This window comes from Oncorhynchus nerka, unplaced genomic scaffold (genome assembly GCF_034236695.1).
Source record: "Oncorhynchus nerka isolate Pitt River unplaced genomic scaffold, Oner_Uvic_2.0 unplaced_scaffold_1232, whole genome shotgun sequence".
Taxonomy (NCBI): domain Eukaryota; kingdom Metazoa; phylum Chordata; class Actinopteri; order Salmoniformes; family Salmonidae; genus Oncorhynchus; species Oncorhynchus nerka.
This window is the reverse complement of record NW_027040103.1, coordinates 101,404-125,390: the sequence shown is the minus strand read 5'-3', so window position 1 is coordinate 125,390 and position 23,987 is coordinate 101,404. Positions and strand designations below refer to the sequence as shown.

Below are 23,987 nucleotides of genomic sequence, written 5' to 3'. Positions count from 1 at the left end.
CCTCCTACCTGGTACTCTCTTCCCTCCTACCTGTTAAACATCCACCAGAGCCACAATAGGCCGTAATGACAGGGAAGGCATCTCATCACACTAAACTGTTTTCCAACACCCTGATGGCGAGCGACTACCATTTATCCAGACCACTGGGCCATTTAGCAGTGAGCTGGGATGAACATACACACAGAGACAGACACAAGAATACATTCCACTCACTCAGCACCACATTGTACTCCATCGACCCGGCCAGTTGGGGTCCTGAATCGATCAGCTTATCAATCGTCTTCCTCTCTGCCACCGAGCAGATCTGAAATCAGACAGGACAGAGGGAGGACACAGACAGACGTTAGCTGGGTGGAGGGGGAGAGAAAGAAGGAGAGGAGGAAAAAGGTGGTTGGAGAGGAGGAGGAGGAGAGGAGGAAACAGGTAAAGAGGGGGAAACCACACACTTCATCTACCAGAAGAGAAAGAACACAGCAACATCAGGCTGGAGATCAGTCTAGCTAGTGAGCTGAATCTTTTTTTATGTTTGTAGTGTGGTATAACATTTAGACTTTTCTAATGGGAACCTGCACAGATTCCAGATGACAAAGTCAGTGTGTAACTCCTAGCTAGATAGGTAGAGTCCTGGGTCAGATAGGTAGTGTCCTGGGTCAGATAGATAGAGTCCTGGGTCAGATAGGTAGTGTCCTGGGTCAGATAGGTAGTGTCCTGGGTCAGATAGGTAGTGTCCTGGGTCAGTCCTGGGTCAGATAGGTAGAGTCCTGGGTCAGATAGGTAGTGTCCTGGGTCAGATAGGTAGAGTCCTGGGTCAGATAGGTAGTGTCCTGGGTCAGATAGGTAGTGTCCTGGGTCAGATAGGTAGAGTCCTGGGTCAGATAGGTAGAGTCCTGGGTCAGATAGGTAGAGTCCTGGGTCAGATAGGTAGTGTCCTGGGTCAGATAGGTAGAGTCCTGGGTCAGATAGGTAGAGTCCTGGGTCAGATAGGTAGAGTCCTGGGTCAGATAGGTAGAGTCCTGGGTCAGATAGGTAGAGTCCTGGGTCAGATAGGTAGAGTCCTGGGTCAGATAGGTAGAGTCCTGGGTCAGATAGGTAGAGTCCTGGGTCAGATAGGTAGAGTCCTGGGTCAGATAGGTAGAGTCCTGGGTGGGATAGGTAGTGTCCTGGGTCAGATGTAGATAGGTAGTGTCCTGGGTCAGATATAGATAGGTAGTGTCCTGGGTCAGATATAGATAGGTAGTGTCCTGGGTCAGATATAGATAGGTAGTGTCCTGGGTCTGATATAGATAGGTAGTGTCCTGGGTCAGATATAGATAAGTAGTGTCCTGGGTCAGATGTAGATAGGTAGTGTCCTGGGTCAGATGTAGATAGGTAGTGTCCTGGGTCAGATGTAGATAGGTAGTGTCCTGGGTCAGATGTAGATAGGTAGTGTCCTGGGTCAGATGTAGATAGGTAGTGTCCTGGGTCAGATGTAGATAGGTAGTGTCATGGGTCAGATGTAGATAGGTAGTGTCCTGGGTCAGATGTAGATAGGTAGTGTCCTGGGTCAGATGTAGATAGGTAGTGTCCTGGGTCAGATGTAGATAGGTAGTGTCCTGGGTCAGATGTAGATAAGTAGTGTCCTGGGTCAGATGTAGATAGGTAGTGTCCTGGGTCAGATGTAGATAGGTAGTGTCCTGGGTCAGATGTAGATAGGTAGTGTCCTGAGTCAGATATAGATAAGTAGTGTCCTGGGTCAGATGTAGATAGGTAGTGTCCTGGGTCAGATGTAGATAGGTAGTGTCCTGGGTCAGATGTAGATAGGTAGTGTCCTGGGTCAGATGTAGATAGGTAGTGTCCTGGGTCAGATGTAGATAGGTAGTGTCCCGAGTCAGATATAGATAAGTAGTGTCCTGGGTCAGATGTAGATAGGTAGTGCCTAGTATCAGATATACAGTGCATACAGGAAGTATTCAGACCACTTCCCTTTTCAACATGTTGTTACGTTACAGCCGAATTCTAAAATGGATTCAAATTGCCATCCTATGTAGAAGAATCGAGGCTGTAAAAAACTATTTAATCCAATTGAGAATAAAGCTGTAACGTAACAACATTTGGAAAAAGTCCAGGGATACTTCCCGAATGCGCTGTACATACCTTCTACAGACCCTACTGGGTATTCCCGACAATATACTTTCACTGCTGCACCCAAAACAGTTATTGATCTAAGCCAATCTGTATTCTATATACAGTGATTGGCATTGGGGACATTCATTTGACTTTGGGAACATGGTTTTAAAACCTACATTTAATTCAAATGTTCACTTAAATATGAACAGATATGAATCATTGTTAATGTTAACACCATTTTTTTTTCCTAAATCATGAACGGTTGAGACATCTCTACTATTACGTGGGGAACTTTTATTTAGAACATTTAAAACATTACGTGACCCAGAAGTACTCTTTAAACTGACGAGACGCTGAACATGTGATGAGTCCGCAAATCAAATACCCACGTGTGTTGCCACTGGACAGCGGAAAAACAAGTTAACCTTTATTTATTGTAATTATTTATTTATTTATTGTAATTATAAAATGAGTTTGTAGTAGTTAAGTTTTGAGTTAGAATACATTACATTACATTTAAGTCATTTAGCAGACGCTCTTATCCAGAGCGACTTACAAACACCTTATGACATCCAGTGGAACAGCCACTTTACAATAGTGCATCTAAGTCTTTTAAGGGGGGGGGGGGGTGAGAGGATTACTTTATCCTATCCCAGGTATTCCTGAAAGAGGTGGGGTTTCAGGTGTCTCCGGAAGGTGGTGATTGACTCCGCTGTCCTGGCGTCGTGAGGGAGTTTGTTCCAACATTGGGGGGCCAGAGCAGCGAACAGTTTTGACTGGGCTGAGCGGGAACTGTACTTCCTCAGTGGTAGGGAGGCGAGCAGGCCAGAGGTGGATGAACGCAGTGCCCTTGTTTGGGTGTAGGGCCTGATCAGAGCCTGGAGGTACTGAGGTGCCGTTCCCCTCACAGCTCTGTAGGCAAGCACCATGGTCTTGTAGCGGATGCGAGCTTCAACTGGAAGCCAGTGGAGAGAGCGGAGGAGCGGGGTGACGTGAGAGAACTTGGGAAGGTTGAACACCAGACGGGCTGCGGCGTTCTGGATGAGTTGTAGGGGTTTAATGGCACAGGCAGGGAGCCCAGCCAACAGCGAGTTGCAGTAATCCAGACGGGAGATGACAAGTGCCTGGATTAGGACCTGCGCCGCTTCCTGTGTGAGGCAGGGTCGTACTCTGCGGATGTTGTAGAGCATGAACCTACAGGAACGGGCCACCGCCTTGATGTTATTTGAGAACGACAGGGTGTTGTCCAGGATCACGCCAAGGTTCTTAGCGCTCTGGGAGGAGGACACGATGGAGTTGTCAACCGTGATGGCGAGATCATGGAACGGGCAGTCCTTCCCGGGAGGAAGAGCAGCTCCGTCTTGCCGAGGTTCAGCTTGAGGTGGTGATCCGTCATCCACACTGATATGTCTGCCAGACATGCAGAGATGCGATCGCCACCTGGTCATCAGAGGGGGAAAGGAGAAGATTAATTGTGTGTCGTCTGCATAGCAATGATAGGAGAGACCATGTGAGGTTATGACAGAGCCAAGTGACTTGGTGTATAGCGAGAATAGGAGAGGGCCTAGAACAGAGCCCTGGGGGACACCAGTGGTGAGAGCGCGTGGTGAGGAGACAGATTCTCGCCACGCCACCTGGTAGGAGCGACCTGTCAGGTAGGACGCAATCCAAGCATGGGCCGCGCCGAGATGCCCAACTCGGAGAGGGTGGAGAGGAGGATCTGATGGTTCACAGTATCGAAGGCAGCCGATAGGTCTAGAAGGATGAGAGCAGAGGAGAGAGAGTTAGCTTTAGCAGTGCGGAGTGCCTCTGTGATACAGAGAAGAGCAGTCTCAGTTGAATGACTAGTCTTGAAACCTGACTGATTTGGATCAAGAAGGTCATTCTGAGAGAGATAGCGGGAGAGCTGGCAAAGGACGGCACGTTCAAGAGTTTTGGAGAGAAAAGAAAGAAGGGATACTGGTCTGTAGTTGTTGACATCGGAGGGATCGAGTGTAGGTTTTTTCAGAAGGGGTGCAACTCTCGCTCTCTTGAAGACGGGAGGGACGTAGCCAGCGGTCAGGGATGAGTTGATGAGCGAGGTGAGGTAAGGGAAAAGGTCACCGGAAATGGTCTGGAGAAGAGAGGAGGGGATAGGGTCAAGCGGGCAGGTTGTTGGGCGGCCGGCCGTCACAAGACGCGAGATGTCATCTGGAGAGAGAGGGAGAAAGAGGTCAGAGCACAGGGTAGGGCAGTGTGAGCAGAACCAGCGGTGTCGTTTGACTTAGCAAACGAGGATCGGATGTCGTCGACCTTCTTTTCAAAATGGTTGACGAAGTCATCTGCAGAGGGAGGAGGGGGAGGGGAGGAGGGATTCAGGAGGGAGGAGAAGGTGGCAAAGAGCTTCCTAGGGTTAGAGGCAGATGCTTGGAATTTAGAGTGGTAGAAAGTGGCTTTAGCAGCAGAGACAGAGGAGGAAAATGTAGAGAGGAGGGAGTGAAAGGATGCCAGGTCCGCAGGGAGGCGAGTTTTCCTCCATTTCCGCTCGGCTGCCCGGAGCCCTGTTCTGTGAGCTCGCAATGAGTCGTCGAGCCACGGAGCAGGAGGGGAGGACCGAGCCGGCCTGGAGGATAGGGGACATAGAGAGTCAAAGGATGCAGAAAGGGAGGAGAGGAGGGTTGAGGAGGCAGAATCAGGAGATAGGTTGGAGAAGGTTTGAGCAGAGGGAAGAGATGATAGGATGGAAGAGGAGAGAGTAGCGGGGAGAGAGAGCGAAGGTTGGGACGGCGCGATACCATCCGAGTAGGGGCAGTGTGGGAAGTGTTGGATGAGAGCGAGAGGGAAAAGGATTCAAGGTAGTGGTCGGAGACTTGGAGGGGAGTTGCAATGAGGTTAGTGGAAGAACAGCATCTAGTAAAGATGAGGTCGAGCGTATTGCCTGCCTTGTGAGTAGGGGGGGAAGGTGAGAGGGTGAGGTCAAAAGAGGAGAGGAGTGGAAAGAAGGAGGCAGAGAGGAATGAGTCAAAGGTAGACGTGGGGAGGTTAAAGTCGCCCAGAACTGTGAGAGGTGAGCCGTCCTCAGGAAAGGAGCTTATCAAGGCATCAAGCTCATTGATGAACTCTCCGAGGGAACCTGGAGGGCGATAAATGATAAGGATGTTAAGCTTGAAAGGGCTGGTAACTGTGACAGCATGGAATTCAAAGGAGGCGATAGACAGATGGGTAAGGGGAGAAAGAGAGAATGACCACTAGGCTGAGATGAACTCTGCCTTGTTGGCCGCAGATCGGCAGTTCCAGAGGCTACCGGAGACCTGGAACTCCACGTGGGTCGTGCGCGCTGGGACCACCAGATTAGGGTGGCCGCGGCCACGCGGTGTGGAGCGTTTGTATGGTCTGTGCAGAGAGGAGAGAACAGGGATAGACAGACACATAGTTGACAGGCTAGAGAAGAGGCTACGCTAATGCAAAGGAGATTGGAATGACAAGTGGACTACATACTTACTGTACCTACCTCAATTGTTATTTCAAATAATTTTTGGTAAATTCACAGCAATTGCTAGGTAGCCAAAATGTTGCTTGCTAGCAGGCTTCCATAAATACAAATCCCCCTAGATACAGCCAAGTCTCAGAGTCACGTCATGAGATTTGTAAATGAAAGAGGAATATAATAATACGAATTTAATTGGCCCAGCGTCGTCTGGGTTAGACGAGGGTTTGGCCGGGGTAGGCCGTCACTGTAAACAATATATTTTTCTTAACCGACTTGACTAAATAAAGGTTAAATTAAAATAAAATACCCATCTTCCCATTTAGAGTTTCTGGCGCAGCACAAAAAGGCTGTTGACCAATTGGTGGGACAAAGGCATTTCCTAACCAGACCTGGCAACCAGATGGTGGGACAAAGGCATTTCCTAACAGACCTGGCAACCAGATGGTGGGACAAAAGCATTTCCTAACAGACCTGGCAACCAGATGGTAGGACAAAGGCATTTCCTAACAGACCTGGCAACCAGATGGTGGGACAAAGGCATTCCCTAACAGACCTGGCAACCAGATGGTGGGACAAAGGCATTTCCTAACAGACCTGGCAACCAGATGGTGGGACAAAGGCATTTCCTAACAGACCTGGCAACCAGATTGTGGGACAAAGGCATTTCCTAACAGACCTGGCAACCAGATGGTGGGACAAAGGCATTTCCTAACAGACCTGGCAACCAGATGGTGGGACAAAGGCATTTCCTAACAGACCTGGCAACCAGATGGTGGGACAAAGGCATTTCCTAACAGACCTGGCAACCAGATGGTGGGACAAAGGCATTTCCTAACAGACCTGGCAACCAGATGGTGGGACAAAGGCATTCCCTAACAGACCTGGCAACTTTCTTTAAGGTTGGAACCAACATGCAGTACCTCCAGCAGGCAGAGAGGTAAGAACCATTAATCCACTAGCTCAGGGACAGGATACACTATTCACAGCCCGGTGTAATGTTCAATATAAGAAGGTACCATTCATTTAACATGATACAGCCCGTATAAACATGTATAAACATCAAAACTATGCTCAGGAATCATGTAGTAACCAAAACAAGTGATAAACAAATCAAAATATACTTTATATTTCAGATTATTCAAAGCAGCCACCCGTTGCATTAACGACAGCTTTGCACACTATATGATTCCATATGTTATTTCATAGTTTTGATGTTGTCACTATTATTCTACAATGTAGAAAATAGTAAAAAAATAAAGAAAAACCCTTGAATGAGTAGGTGTGTCCAAACGTTTGACGGGTACTGTATTTGAATTGTTTAAAACATGAAGAAAAAAAATAAAATAATAATTGTACATTATTTAACCAGGTAGGCTAGTTGAGAACACCTTTATTTAACCAGGTAGGCTAGTTGAGAACACCTTTATTTAACCAGGTAGGCTAGTTGAGAACACCTTTATTTAACCAGGTAGGCTAGTTGAGAACACCTTTATTTAACCAGGTAGGCTAGTTGAGAACACCTTTATTTAACCAGGTAGGCTAGTTGAGAACACCTTTATTTAACCAGGTAGGCTAGTTGAGAACACCTTTATTTAACCAGGTAGGCTAGTTGAGAACACCTTTATTTAACCAGGTAGGCTAGTTGAGAACACCTTTATTTAACCAGGTAGGCTAGTTGCGAACACCTTTATTTAACCAGGTAGGCTAGTTGAGAACACCTTTATTTAACCAGGTAGGCTAGTTGAGAACACCTTTATTTAACCAGGTAGGCCAGTTGAGAACACCTTTATTTAACCAGGTAGGCCAGTTGAGAACACCTTTATTTAACCAGGTAGGCTAGGTGAGAACACCTTTATTTAACCAGGTAGGCTAGTTGAGAACACCTTTATTTAACCAGGTAGGCCAGTTTATTTAACCAGGTAGGCCAGTTGAGAACACCTTTATTTAACCAGGTAGGCTAGTTGAGAACACCTTTATTTAACCAGGTAGGCTAGGTGAGAACACCTTTATTTAACCAGGTAGGCTAGTTGAGAACACCTTTATATAACCAGGTAGGCTAGTTGAGAACACCTTTATTTAACCAGGTAGGCCAGTTGAGAACACCTTTATTTAACCAGGTAGGCCAGTTGAGAACACCTTTATTTAACCAGGTAGGCCAGTTGAGAACACCTTTATTTAACCAGGTAGGCTAGTTGAGAACACCTTTATTTAACCAGGTAGGCTAGTTGAGAACACCTTTATTTAACCAGGTAGGCTAGTTGAGAACACCTTTATTTAACCAGGTAGGCTAGTTGAGAACACCTTTATTTAACCAGGTAGGGCTAGTTGAGAACACCTTTATTTAACCAGGTAGGCCAGTTGAGAACACCTTTATTTAACCAGGTAGGCCAGTTGAGAACACCTTTATTTAACCAGGGCTAGTTGAGAACACCTTTATTTAACCAGGTAGGTGAGTTGAGAACACCTTTATTTAACCAGGTAGGTGAGTTGAGAACACCTTTATTTAACCAGGTAGGCTAGTTGAGAACACCTTTATTTAACCAGGTAGGCTAGTTGAGAACACCTTTATTTAACCAGGTAGGCTAGTTGAGAACACCTTTATTTAACCAGGTAGGGCTAGTTGAGAACACCTTTATTTAACCAGGTAGGCTAGTTGAGAACACCTTTATTTAACCAGGTAGGCTAGTTGAGAACACCTTTATTTAACCAGGTAGGCTAGTTGAGAACACCTTTATTTAACCAGGTAGGTAGTTGAGAACACCTTTATTTAACCAGGTAGGCTGAGTTGAGAACACCTTTATTTAACCAGGTAGGCTAGTTGAGAACACCTTTATTTAACCAGGTAGGCTAGTTGAGAACACCTTTATTTAACCAGGTAGGCTAGTTGAGAACACTCTTTATTTAACCAGGTAGGCAGACAACAGTTGGAGAAACAATAAACAAGTCAATAAACAGCACAGTTATTTAACCAGGTAAATGGATGGTCATGTACAGTTGAGATATTGAACACCTTTATTTAACCAGGTAGGCTAGTTGAGAACAAGTTCTCATTTGCAACTGCGACCTGGCCAAGATAAAGCATAGCAGTGTGAACAGACAACACAGAGTTACACATGGAGTAAACAATTAACAAGTCAATAACACAGTAGAAAAAAAAGGGGGGAGTCTATATACAATGTGTGCAAAAGGCATGAGGAGGTAGGAGAATAATTACAATTTTGCAGATTAACACTGGAGTGATAAATGATCAGATGATCATGTACAGGAAGAGATATTGGTGTGCAAAAGAGCAGAAAAGTAAATAAATAAAAACAGTATGGGGATGAGGTAGGTAAAATTGGGTGGGCTATTTACCGATAGACTATGTACAGCTGCAGCGATCGGTTAGCTGCTCAGATAGCTGATGTTTGAAGTTGGTGAGGGAGATAAAAGTCTCCAACTTCAGCGATTTTTGCAATTCGTTCCAGTCACAGGCAGCAGAGAACTGGACGAAAGGCGGCCAAATGAGGTGTTGGCTTTAGGGATGATCAATGAGATACACCTGCTGGAGTGCGTGCTACGGATGGGTGTTGCCATCGTGACCAGTGAACTGAGATAAGGCGGAGCTTTACCTAGCATGGACTTGTAGATGACCTGGAGCCAGTGGGTCTGGCGACGAATATGTAGCGAGGGCCAGCCGACTAGAGCATACAAGTCGCAGTGGTGGGTGGTATAAGGTGCTTTAGTAACCAAACGGATGGCACTGTGATAAACTGCATACAGTTTGCTGAGTAGAGGTTTGGAAGCAATTTTGTAGATGACATCGCCGAAGTCGAGGATCGGTAGGATAGTCAGTTTGCGTGAAGGAGGCTTTGTTGCGGAATAGAAAGCCGATTCTAGATTTTATTTTGGATTGGAGATGTTTGATACGAGTCTGGAGAGTTTACAGTCTAGCCAGACACCTAATATAAGGCAATGATAGTGATTATTCTCTAATACATGCGTTAATACTTTATGTACACTATATATACAAAAGTATGTGGACACCCCTTCAAAATAGTGCATTTGGCAATTTCAGCCCCAAGCACACAGCCACGCAATCTCCATAGACAAACATTGGCCTTACTGAAGAGCTCAGTGACTTTCAACGTGGCACCGTCATAGGATGGCTTGACATCAACCCCATCAAACACCTTGGCCTAACTCTGCAGGGGACGGTTGGCATAGTGACAGGAAAACCAAATCAGTTGGTGTTTGGCTGTGTGTTTATGGTATGTTGTCTCGTCTGAATAAATAAACACAACAATTGAATGGCCATAAGCGGTGAAAGGTCACCATGCAGTTCTCACCCTGATGTCATCCTCTGTGATGTAACCGGTCTGAGCCACCCACCACGCCTCTACAGAGACTCACCCTGACGTCATCCTCTACCACTATCAGGAAGCTCTACAGAGACTCACCCTGACGTCATCCTCTACCACTATCAGGAAGCTCTACAGAGACTCACCCTGACGTCATCCTCTACCACTATCAGGAAGCTCTACAGAGACTCACCCTGACGTCATCCTCTACCACTATCAGGAAGCTCTACAGAGACTCACCCTGATGTCATCCTCTGTGATGTATCCGGTCTGAGCCACCCACCACGGCTCTACAGAGATCTCTACTGGCTTGGAGGGGAGCAGGTCTCGCGCCGTTTTCCTACGGAAGAATTTCTGACAAGAGACGACACAGGCATGTTATGAAAAGTAATTCAAATCAATAAAATGTATTTTTTCAAGTCATTTTTACATCAGCGGACATCTAGTGGCCGACGTTTAGTGACAGTCTGTCTCCACAGCCAGACAAGTGTATTCAACTAAAAAGAGGAACTGAATCTTTTCAGGAAGCTCACTGCAATGTTTAGTCCCTAGAAAACATCTAGAATTAAAAACTATCTGTGTGTTGCGGGTATAATAACCGTACTATTGTCTAAGTATTTCATCACTTAGAGTACATGTTGACAAACAGAAATAAGGATATTATTTAATTATGTTTAAGTTGTTGTTACCTTGGAAGACCTGCACTGGTTCATCAAGTCAATATACTGGTTCCTCCCGATGCCCAGCAGTCTTAGACCTAGAAGACAGACAGGAGACATTAATCACTGGTTCATCAAGTCAGTATACTGGTTACTCCCGATGCCCAGCAGTCTTAGACCTAGAAGAGACAGGAGACATTAATCACTGGTTCATCAAGTCAATATACTGGTTCCTCCCGATGCCCAGCAGTCTTAGACCTAGAAGACAGACAGGATACATTAATCACTGGTTCATCAAGTCAGTATACTGGTTCCTCCCGATGCCCAGCAGTCTTAGACCTAGAAGATAGACAGGAGACATTAATCACTGGTTCATCAAGTCAGTATACTGGTTCCTCCCGATGCCCAGCAGTCTTAGACCTAGAAGACAGACAGGAGACATTAATCACTGGTTCATCAAGTCAATATACTGGTTCCTCCCGATGCCCAGCAGTCTTAGACCTAGAAGACAGACAGGAGACATTAATCACTGGTTCATCAAGTCAATATACTGGTTCATCAAGTCAATATACTCCCGATGCCCAGCAGTCTTAGACCTAGAAGAGACAGGAGACATTAATCACTGGTTCATCAAGTCAATATACTGGTTCCTCCCGATGCCCAGCAGTCTTAGACCTAGAAGACAGACAGGAGACATTAATCACTGGTTCATCAAGTCAATATACTGGTTCCTCCCGATGCCCAGCAGTCTTAGACCTAGAAGAGACAGGAGACATTAATCACTGGTTCATCAAGTCAATATACTGGTTCCTCCCGATGCCCAGCAGTCTTAGACCTAGAAGACAGACAGGAGACATTAATCACTGGTTCATCAAGTCAATATACTGGTTCCTCCCGATGCCCAGCAGTCTTAGACCTAGAAGACAGACAGGAGACATTAATCACTGGTTCATCAAGTCAATATACTGGTTCCTCCCGATGCCCAGCAGTCTTAGACCTAGAAGACAGACAGGAGACATTAATCACTGGTTCATCAAGTCAGTATACTGGTTCCTCCCGATGCCCAGCAGTCTTAGACCTAGAAGAGACAGGAGACATTAATCACTGGTTCATCAAGTCAATATACTGGTTCCTCCCGATGCCCAGCAGTCTTAGACCTAGAAGAGACAGGAGACATTAATCACTGGTTCATCAAGTCAATATACTGGTTCCTCCCGATGCCCAGCAGTCTTAGACCTAGAAGATAGACAGGAGACATTAATCACTGGTTCATCAAGTCAATATACTGGTTCCTCCCGATGCCCAGCAGTCTTAGACCTAGAAGACAGACAGGAGACATTAATCACTGGTTCATCAAGTCAATATACTGGTTCCTCCCGATGCCCAGCAGTCTTAGACCTAGAAGACAGACAGGAGACATTAATCACTGGTTCATCAAGTCAATATACTGGTTCCTCCCGATGCCCAGCAGTCTTAGACCTAGAAGACAGACAGGAGACATTAATCACTGGTTCATCAAGTCAGTATACTGGTTCCTCCCGATGCCCAGCAGTCTTAGACCTAGAAGACAGACAGGAGACATTAATCACTGGTTCATCAAGTCAATATACTGGTTCCTCCCGATGCCCAGCAGTCTTAGACCTAGAAGAGACAGGAGACATTAATCACTGGTTCATCAAGTCAATATACTGGTTCCTCCCGATGCCCAGCAGTCTTAGACCTAGAAGACAGACAGGAGACATTAATCACTGGTTCATCAAGTCAATATACTGGTTCCTCCCGATGCCCAGCAGTCTTAGACCTAGAAGAGACAGGAGACATTAATCACTGGTTCATCAAGTCAGTATACTGGTTCCTCCCGATGCCCAGCAGTCTTAGACCTAGAAGAGACAGGAGACATTAATCACTGGTTCATCAAGTCAGTATACTGGTTCCTCCCGATGCCCAGCAGTCTTAGACCTAGAAGACAGACAGGAGACATTAATCACTGGTTCATCAAGTCAATATACTGGTTCCTCCCGATGCCCAGCAGTCTTAGACCTAGAAGACAGACAGGAGACATTAATCACTGGTTCATCAAGTCAATATACTGGTTCCTCCCGATGCCCAGCAGTCTTAGACCTAGAAGACAGACAGGAGACATTAATCACTGGTTCATCAAGTCAATATACTGGTTCCTCCCGATGCCCAGCAGTCTTAGACCTAGAAGAGACAGGAGACATTAATCACTGGTTCATCAAGTCAATATACTGGTTCCTCCCGATGCCCAGCAGTCTTAGACCTAGAAGACAGACAGGAGACATTAATCACTGGTTCATCAAGTCAGTATACTGGTTCCTCCCGATGCCCAGCAGTCTTAGACCTAGAAGAGACAGGAGACATTAATCACTGGTTCATCAAGTCAATATACTGGTTCCTCCCGATGCCCAGCAGTCTTAGACCTAGAAGAGACAGGAGACATTAATCACTGGTTCTCAAGTCAATATACTGGTTCCTCCCGATGCCCAGCAGTCTAGACCTAGAAGACAGGAGACATTAATCACTGGTTCATCAAGTCAATATACTGGTTCCTCCCGATGCCCAGCAGTCTTAGACCTAGAAGAGACAGGAGACATTAATCACTGGTTCATCAAGTCAATATACTGGTTCCTCCCGATGCCCAGCAGTCTTAGACCTAGAAGAGACAGGAGACATTAATCACTGGTTCATCAAGTCAATATACTGGTTCCTCCCGATCTGTGGCGACGCATCCTTCAGGGCAGTTGGGACTTGCCGTTTAATGCATGTTATTTTGGCATTAATACATATCAGTTTGCAAACAAAGTAAAACATTTTTTTTTAACGTCATCGAGTTAATTAATAAAGCTGCATACAAACATGGTCCCTTTTTTGTTTTCTTGAGTAAGACAGTTCCAAAATGCAGGTGTTTCAGCCTAGCCCAGTGCTTTCTGTGGTGGTGTGGCAAGCCAGCAGAAAATACAGAGCATTGCGCCTGATTGGCTCAGTTTTCTGTCACATCATCCCCAAGTCTAAGGTTAGAATGTTAGCCCCTTGTGTTCTGCCATAGAGTTATATTAGAAGTGCCCCATCCAAGAAGGCTCAAGGTCATTGGCCACAGATAGAATGACATCAAAGCACATTCTATCTACAGTAGCTTTGATTGGACTCATCATGTCAACATCTTACTTTCAAAATCTCAGCTGTCAGTCATCATCCGTTGTCATCACGTCGACAATCTACTGGCAAAATCCATTTTAATCCTTGTAATATGAAGAGAAATAATGAAGGGAAATAATAGATCAAACGTATCGGTGCTCATCGGCCATCGGACATAAACATTACTCAAGTTGGAAATCGCTAATTCAACAATGAGTCATTTGGAAGGAATCAGTGGCTAACCACGAACGTTGGTTTCTTTGCCAGACTATGATGACAACGTTTTGATGACAGAATTTGCCCAGAACGACCGCTGCTGCTGCTCCTTCACAAGGTGAGTCCAAAAAGGTCTTGTATGCTGCTGCATAAATGATGTAATATACCAGGGAGATGTGTATACTGTAGCTAAGAAAGTAGTACTAAGTGTATGTTGTGTAGTAATATACCAGGGATATGTGTACTGTAGCTAAGAAAGTAATACTAAGTGTATATTGTGTAGTAATATACCAGGGAGATGTGTAGACTGTAGCTAAGAAAGTAGTACTAAGTGTATGTTGTGTAGTAATATACCAGGGATATGTGTACTGTAGCTAAGAAAGTAATACTAAGTGTATATTGTGTAGTAATATACCAGGGAGATATGTACTGTAGCTAAGAAAGTAATACTAAGTGTATATTGTGTAGTAATATACCAGGGAGATATGTACTGTAGCTAAGAAAGTAACACTAAGTGTATGTTGTGTAGTAATATACCAGGGAGATATGTATACTGTAGCTAAGAAAGTAGTACTAAGTGTATGTTGTGTAGTAATATACCAGGGAGATGTGTACTGTAGCTAAGAAAGTAATACTAAGTGTATATTGTGTAGTAATATACCAGGGAGATATGTACTGTAGCTAAGAAAGTAATACTAAGTGTATGTTGTGTAGTAATATACCAGGGAGATATGTATACTGTAGCTAAGAAAGTAATACTAAGTGTATGTTGTGTAGTAATATACCAGGGAGATGTGTACTGTAGCTAAGAAAGTAATACTAAGTGTATGTTGTGTAGTAATATGCCAGGGAGATATGTACTGTAGCTAAGAAAGTAATACTAAGTGTATGTTGTGTAGTAATATACCAGGGAGATATATATACTGTAGCTAAGAAAGTAACACTAAGTGTATATTGTGTAGTAATATGCCAGGGAGATATGTACTGTAGCTAAGAAAGTAATACTAAGTGTATGTTGTGTAGTGTGCATCCCAGTGATGTGTGTGCTTTGGGGACCTTTAACAGAATGTGCCTGGCAGAACGGGTGTTGTATGTGGAGGATGAGGGCTGCAGTAGATATCTCAGATAGAGGGGAGTGAGGCCTAAGAGGGTTTTATAAAAAAGCATCAACCAGATATACAGAGATGACCAGTTTACAGAGGAGTATAGAGTGCAGTGATGTGTCCTATAAGGAGCATCAGTGGCAAATCTGATGACTGAATGGTAAAGAACATCTAGCCTCTCGAGAACACCCTTACCTGCCGATCTATAAATTACGTCTCCGTACTCTAGCCTGGGTAGGATGGTCATCTGAATCAGGGTTAGTTTGGCAGCTGGGGTGAAAGAGGCTCGATTCCGATAGAGGAAATCAAGTCTAGATTTAACTTTAGCCTGCAGCTTTGATATGTGCTGAGAGAAGGACAGTGTACCGTCTAGCCATACTCCCATGTACTTGTATGAGGTGACCACCTCAAGCTCTAAACCCTCAGAGGTAGTAATAACACCTGTGGGAAGAGGGACATTCTTCTTACCAAACCACATGACCTTTGTTTTGGAGGTGTTCAGAACAAGGTTAAGGGCAGAGAAAGCTTGTTGGGCACTAAGAAAGCTTTGTTGTAGAGCATTTAACACAAAATCCTGACTGTATCATCTGCATATAAAAGGATGAGAGAGCTTCCTACTGCCTGAGCGGTGTTGTTGACGTAAATTGAGAAGAGCGTGGGGTCTAGGATTGAGCCCTGGGGTACTCCCTTGGTGACAGGCAGAGGCTGAGACAGCAGATGTTCTGACTTTCTACACTGCACTCTTTGAATTCTAATTTTCTTTATGGGGGGGATGTTTGTTAACAATAACACTGAAAATATAAAAAAAGAAGGTCCAAGCGTCTTCGACTAAGGGGATCTATACCATTTTACCGAGGTCAGTTCATGAAGGAAGGCCTGCTCATTAAAGTTGTTAAGAAAGCGTCTATGACAAATCAGGAAAGGTTGTTTCACTTTGCAGCCATTACCAACACAGGCTGTAAAACAGTGATCACTAAGGACCTGATAGAAAACACCAGACTGACTCCTATCAGGATTATTTGTGAGGATAATGTCGAAGAGAGTAGCCTTTTCTGGGTGTTTAGGGTCATATTTTGTGGGATTGGTAATAATCTGAGAAAGATTTAGGGAGTCCCATTGCTTTAGGAATGGGTCAGGTGGTTTAAGCATGTCCCAGTTTAGGTCACCAAGCAAGACAGATTCAGACTTAGTGTAAGGGGCGAGGAGAGCGCTTAGGACAGGTAGGGTACAGGGTGGTGCTGATGGTGGACGATAACACCCAGCAACAGTCAACAAAGGGCTATTTGAAAGTTTAATACTTAAAACCAGCAAATCAAATTTTGGGGGAAAAGACAACTGAGCACTTAAGGTGATCCTTGGAAAATACCTAACTTTAGTAGTTGTGGTAGTTGGCTTGCACACACACAACATTCTATAGTAGAATCGTGTTATTTGATGTGTCAAATTAAAAGCTTATGTAACGCATCACATAGTGTTATAGGACCTATATCTTTCTTGACACGCAAAGAACCAAACAGCATTCCATGTGCCTCGCGAAAATTGACCAAATTATTAGGGTTTCTTAATTTCACCTACTGTTCTAACTTGGTGGTGCACATGTAGCCTACAACCTGTTTTCTAGAAATGTAATTATTGAATATTGTAAGAGCTTTCATTGTCTGTTTATATGCCCCCTTTATTTATCATACGGTTCTGACTTGGTGTACAGGGAGAATACTGTTAAGAACGGCCCATGTTCTGAATTCTGTCGCTGTACATTTCAAAAGTGCTGAACGAATAGTTATATTGACTACATCCGTCGTCGCTTGCTCATTAATGTCTTAATAAAAATTATAGATTGCATCTTATCCGCTTGTCGTCCCCTTAAGCCATAGTGTGTACATCTCAATTGTCAATAGAAACCACATTTGTTTAAGCAAGTCAGCCATATCGGTTATGTTTTTTTAAAAGGCAGAATGAACTGTTTCGTTGACAGACAAGGCTCCGCTGAAAGCCAGGTGTAACAGTGGTAAGGTGTTGGGACTCTGCTGATAACCAGGTATAACAGTGGTAAGGTGTTGGGACTCTGCTGATAACCAGGTGTAACAGTGGTAAGGTGTTGGGACTCTGCTGATAACCAGGTATAACAGTGGTAAGGTGTTGGGACTCTGCTGATAACCAGGTGTAACAGTGGTAAGGTGTTGGGACTCTGCTGATAACCAGGTGTAACAGTGGTAAGGTGTTGGGACTCTGCTGATAACCAGGTGTAACAGTGGTAAGGTGTTGGGACTCTGCTGTTGGGACAGATTTCTGTAGGCCCTAACAGTTTGTCACAGTGTTAAGGTGCTGGGACTCTGCTGTTGGGACAGATTTCTGTAGGCCCTAACAGTTTGTCACAGTGTGTTGGGACAGATTTCTGTAGGCCCTAACAGTTTGTCACAGTGTTAAGGTGCTGGGACTCTGCTGTTGGGACAGATTTCTGTAGGCCCTAACAGTTTGTCACAGTGTTAAGTGTTGTGGCTTTGCTGGCATGCATCTCACACATTTTTATTTTGCCCCACCAAGATTTACATGCTAAGATGGCCAGGGAATAAACAGGAATGTTTGGCGTGCCTCCATAACACTCCTCTTTGATCTACAACATCTGAAATGCAAAGTGGTTTCATTGGTTTCCTGAAACTTCACCACCATCACAGAGCTGAGCTATTTCTTAGAAAGTGTGTGTGTGTCTGTGGGTGTGTGTGGGTCTGTGTGTGGGTGTGTGTCTGTGTGTGTGTGGGTCTGTTTGTGGGTGTGTGTCTGTGTGTTGAGAGTGACTCATCCAAAACTGTACAGCAATCTCTCCACTACCCAGCACCCCTCCCATTCCCGGTGTGTCACCAGCCTGTCCCTCTGCGTGCGTACACACACACACACACACACACACACACACACACACACGGTGAATATGGAGGGGGAGCAGGGTGCTGGTTTTCCCGATAATCCATTATTAATGTCGTTCTGAAACGTGGTTCTGTAACTCTGTTCTGTAATGCCGTTCTGTAATGCCTTTCAGTAACGTGGTTCTGTAACGTGGTTCTGTGACGTGGTTCTGTAACGTGGTTCTGTAATGCCGTTCAGTAACGTGGTTCTGTAACTCTGTTCTGTAATGTCGTTCTGTAACGTGGTTCTGTAACGTGGTTCTGTAATGCCGTTCTGCAACGTGGTTCTGTAATGCCGTTCTGCAACGTGGTTCTGTAACTCTGTTCTGTAACGTGGTTCTGTAACGTGGTTCTGTAACGTGGTTCTGTAACGTGGTTCTGTAACTCTGTTCTGTAACGCCATGGTTCTGTAATTGTGTCCTTCTGTAAGAACCTGGTTCTGTAACACCCTGTTCTGTAACATCAAGTGGTTCTGTAACTGTTCTGTAATGCGTTCTGTACACAGGAAGTTCTAATAGGCACTTGTTCTGTAATGCCGGTTCTGTAACTCGCTGTTCTGGGCTCCTGCCTGTGCCATTACTGTAAACTCATCCAGAACGCCGTTCTGTGTTCAACCTTCCCAAGTTCTCTCCACGTCACCCGCTCCTCCGCTCCCTCCACTGGTTCTGTTGAAGCTCGTCCGGACCATGGTTCTGCCTAACTGTGGGGGAGCTGTCAGTACCTCCAGGCTCTGATCAGGCCTACACCCAAACAAGGGCACTGGTTCATCCACCTCTGGCCTGCTCGCCTCCCTAACTGAGGAAGTACAGTTCCCGCTCCAGCCCAGTCAAAACTGTGGTTAAATCCAATGGTGGAACAAACTCCCTCACGGTTAACAGCGGAGTTAAATCCTTCCCGGGTTAAACACCTGAAACCCCACCTCTTTAAAATACCTAGGATAAACCCGTAATCCCTTAAATCCCCTGGTTAAACCCTTAAGTGAATGTTAAATCCCGTGGTTAAACGTCTGCTAAATGGTTAAATGGTAAATGTAATGGTTAACGTGGTTCTGTGGTTCTGTAAATCTGTTCTGTTAAATGCCGTTCTGTAACGTGGTTAAAATGCCCTGTGTGGTTAAACCCAGTGGTTAAATCCTGTGGTTAAATCCGTGGTTAAATCCTGTGTTTAAACACCAGTTAAATCCCAGCGGTGGTTAAATCCCGTGGTTAAATCCCATGGTTAAACCCCGTGGTTAAATCCCGTGGTTAAACCCCGTGGTTAAATCCCGTGGTTAAATCCCGTGGTTAAACCCCGTGGTTAAATCCCGTGGTTAAACCCCGTGGTTAAACCCCATGGTTAAACCCTGTGGTTAAATGCAGTGGTTAAACCCAGTGGTTAAACCCCGTGGTTAAATCCCGTGGTTAAATCCCGTGGTTAAATCCCATGGTTAAATCCCATGGTTAAATGTGGTGGTTAAATCCCGTGTTTAAATCATGTGGTTAAATCCCGTGCTTAAATCCTGTGGTTAAACCCTGTGGTTAAATCCCGTGGTTAAATCCCGTGGTTAAATCCTGTGGTTAAATCCTGTGGTTAAATCCCGTGGTTAAACCCTGTGGTTAAATGCAGTGGTTAAACCCAGTGGTTAAATCCTGTGGTTAAATCCAGTGGTTAAATCCCGTGGTTAAATCCAGTGGTTAAATCCTGTGGTTAAATGCATGGTTAAATCCCATGGTTAAACCCCGTGGTTAAACCCCGTGGTTAAATCCCGTGGTTAAATCCCATGGTTAAATCCAGTGGTTAAATCCTGTGGTTAAATGCAGTGGTTAAATCCCGTGGTTAAATGCAGTGGTTAAATCCCGTGGTTAAATGCAGTGGTTAAATCCTGTGGTTAAATGCAGTGGTTAAATCCTGTGGTTAAATCCTGTGGTTAAATCCTGTGGTTAAATGCAGTGGTTAAATCCTGTGGTTAAATCCTGTGGTTAAATGCAGTGGTTAAATCCTGTGGTTAAATGCAGTGGTTAAATCCCGTGGTTAAATGCAGTGGTTAAATCCCGTGGTTAAATGCAGTGGTTCAACCCATTTAAATGCAGTGGTTAACAACCTGTTCAAATCAATCAACAATCCTGATCAAATGCAACGGCCTGATCAATCAACTGCCTGATCAAATGCAGTGGTTAAATCCTGATCAAAACAGCCTGATCAAATCAACGGCCTGATCAACCAACAGCCTGATCAAATCAACGGCCTGAATCAATCAACAGCCTGACAACCACATGTTCAATCAATATACAGCACCTTCACACAGCCATTTGAAGAGGAGTGGAACAACATTCCACAGACCACAATCAACAGCCTGATCAACCAACGGCCTGATCAACCAACGGCCTGATCAATCAACGGCCTGATCAACCAACGGCCTGATCAATCAACGGCCTGATCAACCAACGGCCTGATCAACCAACGGCCTGATCAACCAACGGCCTGATCAACCAACGGCCTGATCAATCAACGGCCTGATCAACCAACGGCCTGATCAACCAACGGCCTGATCAACCAACGGCCTGATCAATCAACGGCCTGATCAACCAACGGCCTGATCAACCAACGGCCTGATCAACCAACGGCCTGATCAACCAACGGCCTGATCAACCAACAGCCTGATCAATCAACAGCCTGATCAACCAACAGCCTGATCAACCAACAGCCTGATCAACCAACAGCCTGATCAATCAACAGCCTGATCAACTCATGAGCCTGATCAATCAGCGGCCTGATCAAATGGTGGTCACTGATCAATCTGACGGTTTTCTGATCAATCAACTGACCTGATCAATCAGATACTGACCTGGTTTTCAACCACACGGATACTGATCAATTTTCTGATCACACCTGATCAACCAGCGGTTTTCCTGATCAACCACCAGATACTGACTGGTTTTCAATCAACAGCCAGATCAACTGGTTTTCTATCAGACCAGATACTGACTGGTTTTCTGATCCACACAGAATGACTGGTTTTCATCACCAGATACTGACTGGTTTTCTGATCCACACCAGATACTGACTGGTTTTCTGATCCACACCAGATACTGACTGGTTTTCTGATCCACACCAGATACTGACTGGTTTTCTGATCACACCAGATACTGACTGGTTTTCTGATCACAACAGATACTGACTGGTTTTCTGATCACACCAGATACTGACTGGTTTTCTGATCACACCAGATACTGACTGGTTTTCTGATCAACACCAGATACTGACTGGTTTTCTGATCACACCAGATACTGACTGGTTTTCTGATCACACCAGATACTGACTGGTTTTCTGATCACAACAGATACTGACTGGTTTTCTGATCACACCAGATACTGACTGGTTTTCTGATCAACACCAGATACTGACTGGTTTTCTGATCCACACCAGATACTGACTGGTTTTCTGATCCACACCAGATACTGACTGGTTTTCTGATCCACACCAGATACTGACTGGTTTTCTGATCCACACCAGATACTGACTGGTTTTCTGATCCACACCAGATACTGACTGGTTTTCTGATCCACACCAGATACTGACTGGTTTTCTGATCCACACCAGATACTGACTGGTTTTCTGATCACACCAGATACTGACTGGTTTTCTGATCCACACCAGATACTGACTGGTTTTCTGATCACACCAGATACTGACTGGTTTTCTGATCCACACCAGATACTGACTGGTTTTCTGATCACACCAGATACTGACTGGTTTTCTGATCCACACCAGATACTGACTGGTTTTCTGATCCACACCAGATACTGACTGGTTTTCTGATCCACACCAGATACTGACTGGTTTTCTGATCCACACCAGATACTGACTGGTTTTCTGATCCACACCAGATACTGACTGGTTTTCTGATCACACCAGATACTGACTGGTTTTCTGATCACACCAGATACTGACTGGTTTTCTGATCCACACCAGATACTGACTTGTTTTCTGATCCACACCAGATACTGACTGGTTTTCTGATCACACCAGATACTGACTGGTTTTCTGATCCACTCCCCTAACTTTATTGTACCTGTGATCAACAGATGTATTTCTGTATTCCCAGTCATGTGAAATCCATAGATTAGGGAATGAATTCATTTAACCCAATTTCCTTATATTAATTTATATGTAACTCAGTAAAATAATTTAAAACTGTTGCATGTTTATATATATTATATTATATATTAGACCTTATATATATTATATGTGTGTGTATTGGGGGCGGCAAGTAGCCTAGTGGTTAGAGCATTGGGCCAGCAACTGGGTCCTGAACTTCCTGAGGGGTATTCAGCATTTCACTGTAAGGTTTCACTGTTGTATTCAGGTTTCTGTAAGGTCTACTACACCTGTTGTATTCAGCATTTCACTGTGAGGTCTACTACACCTGTTGTATTCATTTCACTGCTACCTATTTCATTTCTGTAAGGTCTACCTACACCTGGTATCTTTCACTGTAAAGTCTACTACACCTGTTGTATTCAGCATTTCACTGTAAGGTCTACTACACCTGTTGTATTCAGCATTTCACTGTGAGGTCTAGGTCTACTACACCTGTTGTATTCAGCATTTCACTGTGAGGTCTACTACACCTGTTGTATTCAGCATTTCACTGTAAGGTCTACTACACCTGTTGTATTCAGCATTTCACTGTGAGGTCTACTACACCTGTTGTATTCAGCATTTCACTGTAAGGTCTACTACACCTGTTGTATTCAGCATTTCACTGTGAGGTCTACTACACCTGTTGTATTCAGCATTTCACTGTGAGGTCTACAGCTGTTGTATTCAGCATTTCACTGTAAGGTCTACTACACCTGTTGTATTCAGCATTTCACTGTAAGGTCTACTACACCTGTTGTATTCAGCATTTCACTGTAAGGTCTACTACACCGGTTGTATTCAGCATTTCACTGTAAGGTCTACCACACCTGTTGTATTCAGCATTTCACTGTGAGGTCTACCTACACCTGTTGTATTCAACATTTCACTGTAAGGTCTACTACACCTGTTGTATTCAGCATTTCACTGTAAGGTCTACTACACCTGTTGTATTCAGCATTTCACTGTGAGGTCTACCAACACCTGATGTATTCAGCATTTCACTGTGAGGCATTTCACTGTGAGGTCTACTACACCTGTTGTATTCAGCATTTCACTGTAAGGTCTACTACACCTGTTGTATTCAGCATTTCACTGTAAGGTCTACTACACCTGTTGTTTCATTCAGCATTTCACTGTGAGGTCTACCTACACCTGTTGTATTCAGCATTTCACTGTAAGGTCTACTACACCTGTTGTATTCAGCATTTCACTGTAAGGTCTACTACACCTGTTGTATTCAGCATTTCACTGTAAGGTCTACTACACCTGTTGTATTCAGCATTTCACTGTGAGGTCTACTACACCTGTTGTATTCAGCATTTCACTGTAAGGTCTACTACACCTGTTGTATTCAGCATTTCACTGTAAGGTCTACTACACCTGTTGTATTCAGCATTTCACTGTGAGGTCTACTACACCTGTTGTATTCAGCATTTCACTGTGAGGTCTACTACACCTGTTGTATTCAGCATTTCACTGTAAGGTCTACCACACCTGTTGTATTCAGCATTTCACTGTGAGGTCTACCACCTGTTGTATTCAGCATTTCACTGTGACACCTGTTGTATTCAGCATTTCACTATGAGGTCTACTACACCTGTTGTATTCAGCATTTCACTGTGAGGTCTACTACACCTGTTGTATTCAGCATTTCACTGTGAGGTCTACTACACCTGTTGTATTCAGCATTTCACTGTAAGGTCTACTGATGTATTCAGCATTTCACTGTAAGGTCTACTACACCTGTTGTATTCAGCATTTCACTGTAAGGTCTACTACACCTGTTGTATTCAGCATTTCACTGTAAGGTCTCCTACACCTGTGGATTCTTCTTCTTTACTGAAGACTCATCTCTTCAGTGGGTCATATGATTGAGTGTAGTCTGGCCCAGGAGTGGGAAGGTGAACGGAAAGGCT

At 44.5% G+C, this 23,987-nt stretch overlaps 1 protein-coding gene across 1 annotated transcript in view; it reads right to left on the bottom strand.

The window, feature by feature from the left end:
* LOC115128051 (protein FAM91A1-like) overlaps window positions 1-23,987 on the bottom strand; it is a 45,641-nt gene that overhangs the window by 13,214 nt on the left and 8,440 nt on the right. Inside the window, exons 5-9 of the mRNA XM_065015885.1 lie at window positions 13,197-13,248; window positions 13,043-13,092; window positions 10,605-10,672; window positions 10,156-10,269; window positions 214-304 (exon numbers count right to left, since the gene is read on the bottom strand). Of these exons, the coding sequence (XP_064871957.1) occupies window positions 214-304; window positions 10,156-10,269; window positions 10,605-10,672; window positions 13,043-13,092; window positions 13,197-13,248 (375 nt within the window). The remainder of the gene's footprint in view (window positions 1-213; window positions 305-10,155; window positions 10,270-10,604; window positions 10,673-13,042; window positions 13,093-13,196; window positions 13,249-23,987) is intronic.